Source organism: Sycon ciliatum, chromosome 1 (assembly GCF_964019385.1).
Source record: "Sycon ciliatum chromosome 1, ocSycCili1.1, whole genome shotgun sequence".
Taxonomy (NCBI): domain Eukaryota; kingdom Metazoa; phylum Porifera; class Calcarea; order Leucosolenida; family Sycettidae; genus Sycon; species Sycon ciliatum.
This window is the reverse complement of record NC_088643.1, coordinates 44,660,141-44,670,713: the sequence shown is the minus strand read 5'-3', so window position 1 is coordinate 44,670,713 and position 10,573 is coordinate 44,660,141. Positions and strand designations below refer to the sequence as shown.

The 10,573-nt window shown below is 48.7% G+C and overlaps 1 protein-coding gene across 1 annotated transcript in view; it reads left to right on the top strand.

The window, feature by feature from the left end:
- The window catches only part of LOC135828043 (actin-related protein 2/3 complex subunit 1A-A-like), a 20,317-nt gene extending 11,524 nt beyond the window's left edge, over positions 1-8,793 (top strand). Inside the window, exons 5-14 of the mRNA XM_065340479.1 lie at positions 38-107; positions 787-834; positions 1,573-1,632; positions 3,387-3,493; positions 5,131-5,233; positions 5,673-5,748; positions 6,588-6,688; positions 7,182-7,277; positions 7,781-7,868; positions 8,516-8,793. Of these exons, the coding sequence (XP_065196551.1) occupies positions 38-107; positions 787-834; positions 1,573-1,632; positions 3,387-3,493; positions 5,131-5,233; positions 5,673-5,748; positions 6,588-6,688; positions 7,182-7,277; positions 7,781-7,868; positions 8,516-8,554 (788 nt within the window). The 3' untranslated portion in view covers positions 8,555-8,793. The remainder of the gene's footprint in view (positions 1-37; positions 108-786; positions 835-1,572; positions 1,633-3,386; positions 3,494-5,130; positions 5,234-5,672; positions 5,749-6,587; positions 6,689-7,181; positions 7,278-7,780; positions 7,869-8,515) is intronic.
- The last annotated feature ends 1,780 nt before the right edge of the window (positions 8,794-10,573 follow it).

Sequence of the window (10,573 nt, the reverse complement as noted above, 5' to 3'; positions counted from 1 at the left end):
TGTCTGTCTGTGTGTCTGTGTGCGTCCATATGCGCAGAGGAGAAGTTTGCCGTCGGCTGCGGTGCTCGCCTCATCTCCATCTGCTACTTTGAAGTGGAGCAAGACTGGTGAGTGAGAGCGCACTGTGTGGATATTAACCACTGCACCAACAGCACAGACCAGTACAAGACTTACTTCACCAATACCTCCTCTACTCTGGTGGATATTAACCACTGAACCAACAGCACAAACCTACAAGACTTTAGTTACTTCACCAAGACCTCCTCTACTCTGGTGGATATTAACCACTGCACCAACAGCACAAACCTACAAGACTCTCTCTCTCTTTCTCCACCCCCCCCCCCCCCCTCTCTCTCTCTCTCTTTCTTTCTCCTCATCCATTCTACCTCACCTTCTCTTGTCTTTATCGCACTAAATCACCCCCCTCTTTTAGGCTATGGTGCGCAAGCTCACGTTAACGCCGAGACCATAGGTCGGTGTTGTGGGCTTGCCTCACCAGCACAGGCTTGCTTTGCAGCCCCTACTCTCCCTGCTGTTTTGTCATTGTATACTCTGTTGTCTTCTCCCCTTCTGACGAGTAGGTTGTGTACTTAGTAAAAAATAAATAAAATAAAATAAAACTTACTTCACCAATACCTCCTCTACTCTGGTGCAGTGTATGCAGGTCCGAAAGACGCTACTAGTGCATTGGGGTACCTGGAAATCCATTACATGTTCTACGGTATCTGTGCCTCTGCTATAGCCTGTCATGTCGTGTTCTTGTCTTGTGATGATTGTTCTTGCCAGGTGGGTGAGCAAGCACATCAAGAAGCCCATCCGCTCCACAGTGCTAAGGTTGGTAGAGTCGAGCAAGTCATCATAGCTATTTATACAGTGTAACCTTGCAGCTTGATTTCTAACGTTTTTTAGCGATGGTCCGTCTCTACTTGCAGTTGCGGGCAATCTGTGCTGGTACGGTGTGCAGCGTCGACTGGTAGAGATGCTGGTAGTCTGTGCAGTAACCATTGCCTCGGTCTGTGCTGGCTGATACCAAGAGTAGATAACCAAGAGTGTGCAACTCCCGGATGGGTTGGCCCACGGCGGAATTTTTTGTTGATGTAATCTTTTCTACGACCCACGTGGCCACGCGCTGCGTGTCTTTTGGAAAGGTTTGCCTCGTGCACTTGGCCGGGCTTTACATTACAAGGTCGGTGCCCAGCACGTGGTCTCACACTGCTCTGCGGCAAGATTCGCGTTTCTCTGAAAAAAGGCGACGCCAACAAAAATTCCGCCGTGGGCGGGGGTATCTGCAGATTGTGCAGGAGAGATCCGGAGTTGCACACTCTTGTTTATCTACTCTTGCTGATACCAATGCCCAATGCGAGCAATAACACACTGGGTGCATTGATTGATTTGATTGTGACAGTGAGTTGTGCTTCAGACGTTTCTCTGCTGTACTCTGGTAATCCTGTGTTGCAAGAAGATGCTCTAGAATCCAGCCTCGGTTGTGGGCACCTCCCGAAGAATTTTCGTGTTGCCTGCCTTCTCTGTTTTGATCACTGTTGCACACTGATCCCCTGTTGTTGTCTGCAGCGTTGACTGGCACCCGAACAACTATCTGGTTGCTGCTGGATCCAGTGACTTCAAAGCCAGGTGAGGCCGTGAGGGTGCATTTAATGTATTCCGTGATGAGTCATGACACAATAAGATCCGTTGCAGATAGAGGCCGCGGAGGAGTAGCTTTTCATCAGTTTATTGAGAACGTGTTAGTGTTACTGAGTGTTAGTGTTAGTGTTAGTGCCAAGAAGCATGAGACCATGTTGACTATGTCGACACGGAGGGGTCTGACAGACGTGTCGCAAGGCAAAGCATTGTTCAGTGGTGATAGAAGAAATAGTGGGGAAAAAAAGAAATCAACCTTGAAGCACACCTGTGGCCAGACCCCCAGTTTAGCATGTGAGCCCCAGCCAGCAGAAACCTGAACATGTGTAATTTTTTCAAAAATTATTTTTTCGCTCGAAATCGATTCTACACTATTAACCATTCAAGTTATCAAGTTTGGTGACAATCTGATAAGCGAAAGCATGGAAAATAGAGTTTGAAGTCACACAGGTCAAGATTCGGTACAGTTGGCGCAGCATCCATGCCCAGTGACTCCATGCAAGTTGATGCTACAGTTTCTGATTGTGATGTGGAACAGGTACATGTTAGTAAATAGAATGCAAGTCAGGCTTGCCCTCTTGATGCTGCAGGCATGAGTAGTTCAGAAGTGTGACGATATTCCGTATACACCACTACCGTCTTTACAACACCAGAGTGCAAAACGATGATTGGTGGCTGGCCTTCCAAATTGTATTCAGGGACCTCTGTGCTGGCAGTTTGAGCGTTGTCCCAAAGCTTGCCATACTGATAGATGTACTGACCAATACCACTGACATCCACTCCCTTGCACACTTTCACTCAGACCATGATTTCAGCATAATTGTATTTCAATGATATGAGCGAATACTCGCATTTTGTAGCACATGAAGATGTTGCCCCAAAGCGTTCAGCCAGTTTGACTTTTAGGAATCCCCTTTCTCAGCACAGGCAGCAGCCAGCTTGGCGTCGTCTGGCAAGGTAGAGTACTGATAATACTACGCTCTGTTTTGCGCCGTGAGAAGCCCTCCATGAGTGTCTCCAACATCATTGTTGTCGATGTAGAAATACGGATCGCTCAGCGGGTCGACATTCAGCTTCTCCTCGCAGTCGCTATTACTCCAGCACTGACTAGCGTCGCCACCAGTATCCAGTGTCGATTTTATGAGGGCTCTTCGTTACTATGAATATGAGACTCACCACTGCTGGGCAAACTCAGCGAGATCGCCACCAAAGAAATAATTCCGATCGCGAACTAACTTTCAGCGTCGCTTCGTACAGAGAGTCTCACGCTGACAACTCTGGACCTAAGTCCTTGTCGCGACACCTGTCGCCATCGCTGTGTCTAAACTCAACCTCCGTTTGACGAGCTCTCACCTAGGGCTAAAATCAATTGACCAGACTCATTTGAAGACATTTGAAACTCCTTTGACAACAAAGACACCCACTCGATCGAAAAGGAATCTTCAAAAGCCAGCTCACTGCGCGTCCCAAACTTTGACGTCACATTTTGATGATTGATATCAAGTACACAAGTGCTGGTTTTCGCTGGCCGGGGCTCATGTGTGTGTGTGTGTGTGTGTGTGTGTGTGTGCGTGCGCGCGCGCGTGTGCATATGTGCTGCATCAGTACTTGAACGTGCAGCATGTGTACTGTTTTTGTTTTTGTTTTGTAATCATCAATGCTGGGAATTGGCTGCGTGTTTTACCATCCTGATGCATGTGAGTGTATAACTTACATCTTTGGGCATGTACACATGTTTGCTGCAGAGTGTTCTCGGCTTACGTGAAGGAGATTGAAGAGAAGCCGGCACCAACTCCCTGGGGAAAGAAGGGTACCTTTGGTAACCTGATGGCGGAGTTCTCCAATGGTGGAGGTGAGTCAGCCAGGCCCGCTGGAGGCCACTACATGTTCGAGTCCCCAAGGGACTCAAGGGTCAAGGTCTAGATTCATGATCTTATACTTCTGCCAAAGAATGCCGCAATAAAAATTCCACCGTGGGTGAACCCAGCACAATTCGAGATGGGAGTTGCACACACTTGGTTATGTACTCTTGCTACTAACTATAGCAACTATTGGACATGACGTATAGCTTGTGCTCGAGAGGGTGATTTTTAAGTGATGCATAACGAACATTTTTTCGGGGCAAAGAGTGTTTATGCACCGAAGCTTCAAAAATGTGTGCGGCGCAGCCAGCGCGACACCCCTGTGGCGGTTTACTAGCACTTGTTCATATTTGCATGACATTCCGAAATGTAGAAACAATCACAAGGCTGCGCTGCCGGCTCAGGAATAAAGGCAGAAAGAAAACAGAATGCAACTTGGATTGATTGAGATCTCGCTCTCCATTACAAGTGGAGGGGGCACTGGTGCCTCCGCTGTTGGTCCATGCACGCGTGGTGCCCTTGTCGGCAGGATTCTGCTTTCCTGGGACATGCCACCACTGGGACCTTGCAGCTCAGATCCAGTACAGGTCTGCTAATGTCCACCTTGAACTGATGGCTGTGTGAACGGATCCACCCTAGAACATTCATAGAGTCTGTCCAGAAGGTGTGTTTGGAAATTGGCATGCCAATGGTCTCTGCTACAAGGAGGGTGACACGCACGCCAAGGACCGCTGCTCGTAACTCAAGCTGTGGAATAGTCTGCCGCTTCACAGGAGCTGGCTTGGCCTTCGACATCGTCAGTGTGACGTTCGTTGTGCAGTCTGGAAATTCTGCATGCACATACTGCTGCTGCGATTGCTCTGTCAGACACGTCTGTCAAGTAGTGAACAGACAGGTTAGCTGCAGCTGACGGCATGGATCTTTGAAGCAGCATTGAACAGCAATGTTGCTGAGCTCAGGCAATCCATGGAACTACTCTTTCCAATTGATGGCGTGGCCTGCTGGTACATGTAGCTCATCATTCCAGTCGCCCTTTAGCAGCCAGGAGAGGAAGGATTGGATAGCACACTCCGTCATTCCAGTCGCCCTTTAGCAGCCAGGAGAGGAAGGATTGGATAGCACACTCCGTCATTCCAGTCGCCCTTTAGCAGCCAGGAGAGGAAGGATTGGATAGCACACTCCGTCATTCCAGTCGCCCTTTAGCAGCCAGGAGAGGAAGGATTGGATAGCACACTCCGTCATTCCAGTCGCCCTTTAGCAGCCAGGAGAGGAAGGATTGGATAGCACACTCCGTCATTCCAGTCGCCCTTTAGCAGCCAGGAGAGGAAGGATTGGATAGCACACTCCGTCATTCCAGTCGCCCTTTAGCAGCCAGGAGAGGAAGGATTGGATAGCACACTCCGTCATTCCAGTCGCCCTTTAGCAGCCAGGAGAGGAAGGATTGGATAGCACACTCCGTACCAAAAACCCAAAACCAGTCAGGTGTCGGAGAAAGCAAACCGCAACTGAACAACTCTACCACCACCTCCACTGTACTTCCATGGGTCTGGTTATTTTCTTTGTGGGGGATGCGAGCAAATATTATGTCCAACGCATGCATGTGTGCATTCTTCGTGTCCGTGTGCAGGTGGCTGGGTGCATTCCGTCAGCTTCTCTCCATCTGGCAACAAGCTGGTGTGGGTCGGACACGACTCCAGCATCTCTGTGGCCGTTGCAGGCGGTGATCAAGTGTAAGGGAGGCCAGTCCACACACACACATGGCACGTTAAAAGAGAAAAACTACTTCGTGCTCACCCTTTGCAATTGTGACCGAAACGTTACTTCCAAGAAACTGGTCAGTCCATGGTGTGATGTGCAGGAAAACTCAATATCGGAGCAGGCGGGGGAGTACTGGGCTGGGCACCAAAACCGCTCGTATTTCTGTCGGACTCCACACATGAATGGATGGTGGAGGGTTTGTGTTAGATTGATGCATGTGGCAATCCCTGTGCGTGTGTGTGTGCGTGTGTGTGCGTTTGTGAGGTGTGTGTGTGTGTGTGTGTGTGCGTGTGTGCGCGTGTGTGCATGTGCGCATGTGTGTGTGTGTGTGTGTATGCATGTGTGTGTGTGCACGCATGTGTGTCTGTCTGTCTGTCTGTGTGTGCGTGCGTGTTTGTTTCTTATCCACAGGGTAACCACCATCAAGCAGACTCACTTGCCCATGTTGACCTGTGTCTTCGTCAGTGAGAACAGCATCATCGCTGGTGTAAGTCCACTTACAAACACCCATGTCGTAAACCACCACCATTTTCTATACAGTATTTTCAGCAATACTGGCCGAGGCGCTTAGTAGTTTGCGAGGCCTAAAATTTCACCCAGTTTGAAAAATCTACACAAAAAGCCCTGAAATGGTGCGGTGCTTATTTCAGACAGGCGGAAATAAAAGACCGGCCCCAATTCCAGATAGTACGGTATAGGTGGGGGTGGGGGGGGGGGGGGGGGGGGGCAGTTGAATCCATGATCTACGTGCCCATGTCCATTACATACATATGCTTCTCTCGATGTTATCACACTCAACGAGAGTTGTGGCAACTTGTGGTAGTGCTCAATGCAACCAGGTGCGGACCTATTGTATTATATGCACTTACTGTCGCAAAGCGAGTTAGTTTAATTTTGCTATTTTACGTGTTTTAGCTGTAAAGACTTTATCATGTTTCGGCACTGCAGCAATTAATTATTTGTTAATTTGTAGCTTTCTCTTAGTCTACACGGTAAATATTGTACTGTGAACTCTGTACGGCAAGTTCTGCCACAGTTTGTAGCCTCTAGGTTTACACAGCCGGAGCTCACATTTTTCCCAACTGCTGTACACTGCTCTCCCAAAATCATGAAGTGCGCGTGCTCCGTACGATGTTGCACTGCCACGCACTGTTGTATTCACTTATCGTATAAATTCTCTTTCAGTCCGAGCAAATAAATCATTTATCAACTCATCTCCTAACTGTGCACTTGCGGGTTTGTGCCGGTTAGTGACACTTACTGTGCTTTTCCAAACACGTGTGTACACTTACTGTGCTTTTCCTAACACGTGTGTACACTTTCCAGGGCCACGACTGCTCGCCATACCTGTTCCGCCACGATGACAACGCCGAGCTGACTGCTCTGCAGAAACTTGATGTCGTCAAGGCCAAGTCTGCAGGAACGAGGTGAGAAAAAAAAGGAGAATACGTGGTTCTGTGCTTATGCACGTGGTCTTCAACCCTTTGCAGAGAGCTAAAGACACGTGCACACATACACCTGTGTGTGGGTGAGAGTAAGAGCCGGAGAGAGAGAGAGAGAGAGAGAGAGAGAGAGAGAGAGAGTGTGTGTGTATGTGTGTGTGTGTGTGAGAGAGAGAGAGAGAGAGTGTGTGTGTGTGTGTGTGTGTGTGTGTGTGTGTGTGTGTGTGTGTGTGTGTGTGTGAGAGAGAGAGAGAGAGAGAGAGAGAGAGAGAGAGAGAGAGAGAGAGAGAGAGAGAGAGAGAGAGAGAGAGAGAGAGAGAGAGAGAGAGAGAGAGAGAGAGAGAGAGAGAGAGAGAGAGAGAGAGAGAGAGAGAGAGAGAGAGAGAGAGAGAGAGAGAGAGAGAGAGAGAGAGAGAGAGAGAGAGAGAGAGAGAGCAGAGAGCAACACTATCATGACTGTCCTCTTTGTGTCCAACAGCTCTGCCATGGACAAGTTCCGTTCCTTGGATAAGAAGGGCTCCACAGAGAGCACAGACTCCGGTCGCAGTGCATCCACCCATCAGAACAGCATTGTGTAAGTACTGATAGTCACAGCCTTAGGCATAGGCATACTCCCCCCATAGTCATGGTATGACAGAACTACGTGTACATGCACATGCATACACACACGCACACACGCACACACATGCACTGTGCTCTGGACAGGACTTGATGGCCTGGTAGGGAAGGGTGCAGGAAAGGCTAACGCATAGCTGGGAGTACTCATCACATCTAATATTATTAAAATGTGTTTCAGAATATACAGCACAGCAAACATTCAAATCGAATCTTGCTAGCTACGGTGGTTGTGCAGGTGCAGCACAAACAGATTGCAATGGGATTGACATACTGCAGTGCTGCATGTACTTGAAAACTGTACTTGCATGTGTGTGCGTGTGTGTGTGTGTGCGTGTGTGTGTGTGTGTGTGTGCACGTGCGTGTGTGTGTGTATGTGTGCGTGTGCGTGTGTGTGTGCGTGCGTGCGTACGCGTGTTCTGCATGTGTGTTCCACTGATGTACTGGCAGTGGTACTGGCAGTGATGCTCGAATGGTGGGTCCCAAGGGTGCTGGCAAGGGCATTAGCACAGCCGGTGTCGATGGACTGGTGGTCGTCTGGAACTTCAAGGTACAGTCACAAACACAAATGGAACACATAGGAATATGCAGGACTGTGCTCATGTACCCATGCGTGCTTGTGTGTACGTGTGTGTACACACTGCACATGCACACACATGCACATACACACACACGCACACACACACGCACACGCACACACACACAGTGCAGCAAAGAGAAGGAACACTACCAGAGTTTTAATATATTATATAATTATGTATACATCTTTGGCATTGGGAGTTTTCGACTTTCACGATGGTGATATTTGTCAGATGAAAGACCCGCTTGACTCACTTTCTGCGCAAGTGTGTGTGTGTGTGTGTGTGTGTGTGTGTGTGTGTGTGTGTGTGCATGTGTGTGCGTGTGTGTGTGTGTGTGTGTGTGTGCGCGCGCGCGCGTGTGTGTGTGTGTGTGCGCGCGCGCCTGTGCCCACGTGTGTCTAAATTTGCAGTAGGTTCTGGTAGCTGAACCACACGACAGGAGCGAGGTGACTCAATACTTGCATTGAGTATATTGCTCCCGCTGTATGGTTCGACTATCTACTACGCTGTATTTATGAATGAATCATCTAGCTACTAGACCTTTGCCAATACGTAACCGATTGGATATTCGAGCTTTTCCTAAGTTGTCTGTCCATTCTTTTGCCCTGCTTTGCAGTCCCTGGAGTCTTCCATTGCCGGTCTCAAGATTGCTTAATCAGAGACCGTAGCCGACGCTTCCGTGCTGTGTTTTCTTGCTCTCCGTGCAAGAAGCGAAACCATGGAAGCCAGTCACTGCTGTGATGTCACTAGTTATTCTCCTTGTTTTCTTATGTAGTAGTGATTTTGTGCCGGCGGTCATCTGATCCAGCCCAGGGCACTGAATTTTATATGGACCACTTCATGACAGTTGTTTCAACACTCTTATGGCATTTATTGACTTAGTATGTCACTCCACCTGCTTTGCTGGCTTGGTGCTGTGTGTGTGTGTGTGTGTGTGTTTGTGTGTGCGAGTGTGTGTGTGTGTGCGAGTGTGTTTGTGTGTGCGCGTGTGTGTGTGTGTGTGTATGTGTGTGTGTGCGCGTGTGTGTGTGTATGTGTGTGTGTGCGCGTGTGTGTGTGTTGTGACCAGCGGTGCGTGGGCATGAGTGTGTGCTCCATGACATCATTTGGCCTCATGATGCACACCAAAGACTCCCAAGCATGGTTTCACCAGTAGCCACAGACCAGTGGTGACCACTGGCAAACCAACTCCACTAGATTCCCACAGCACACAGCTGCTCTGCTTCTCAACATTCATACCCGTCTCCAGTAGATCTACACTTTCAATCTGCATGACTGTACAGTGGTAGGTGACATCAAACCGCTGGAACCCAGCACACACTTGTATCATGTCGTACTACACTGACCTCGTGAACAGTACATGGACCGGTACTACTGGCAGCAAGAGTAGACCTACGAACTCCTACTACTACTACTACGAACCCCCAAGACTGACAGAGTACGAACTCCTAGTACGAACCCCCAAGACTGATATGACAGGAGTGCGCAGCTGCCTGCACTTTTTTCTATCCAGTGCTGCACCTTTCACATCACGTGACATGGTGTGCGGTGAGGTGTGGCTACGCTGGTAAACTGTGCCAATTGCTCACCAGAGAGTTGTACGCGACGCAGGGTGGCGTACAACCCTGTACCACAGGGTACAGAAGTGTGTGTACGGATTTGTCATGTGATGTGAATTTCTGGCATTTGTTCTTCTCACTTTTCCTTCAGTGAAGGCTTCACCTTCTCAGAAAACAAGTGACAACCGGAAAGCCAGCAGGAACGTGAACAAGCACTTCTGGATCCGAATGTTATCAATTTATCATTCAAGAAGATGTACCCCCGTGTTCATGTGCAATTTGAAAATGATAAAATGCATACAGAATTCGCAGACCCCCCCCCCATGAAGTCAGCGCCTGTTTGCCCCCACCTCCGTCGTGTATATGGGTGGAAAACTAAGCCCGGGCTTCTTCTTTTCCCAGGTAAGCGGGCCCTCAGTCGCTAATGAATTAGTTATGAACCTACATTGTATGACCTTTGAACCCAGTCCGTATTTTCCCATGCATGCCCTTTGTGCCATGCAACTTGCACTGTGTGCAACTATTAAACTTACACGTTGTATGCATGACCACAGCTGAGATCCTGGGGGTGTATTTCACCATGCACCACTGGCTAATTTACTTGGCCTTTTGTGTTAGAAGCATGTGCACCATGCTTCAGTATGGAAGTTCTAGTTGAAAAGTTCATGCCTTGCCTGTCCAAAACGCTGTCGCGCATATAGCAAAGCCCCCACCCTGGTGCTGACGCAGACATAAGGCTATTCCTATAACTGGTGCATGCATCCAGGCACGATGGCCCGAGTGTGACTCCTTAGTCTTTACTGACATTATGCCTGTGGATTTATCAACATTCAAAACTTGGCGTGCACGTATGACAGATTGACTTGAACTTTACAGTGCAATCATGTACTCAGTACATGTACAGTCAGACATCACTTTAAAACCGTACACACCGTACACATCCGTCTTCCACAAAAATATCTGGATAGGCGAGGGAACCGGATAACCGAACACCGGTTATGTTGGACACATTACGTATGCTGTAAATCTGTAACCAGCTATTTTCTTCTGGATGGCGAGGGATCCGGATAAAAGAGGACCGGATAAGCGAGGTCTGACTGTACTCGCACTTCTAT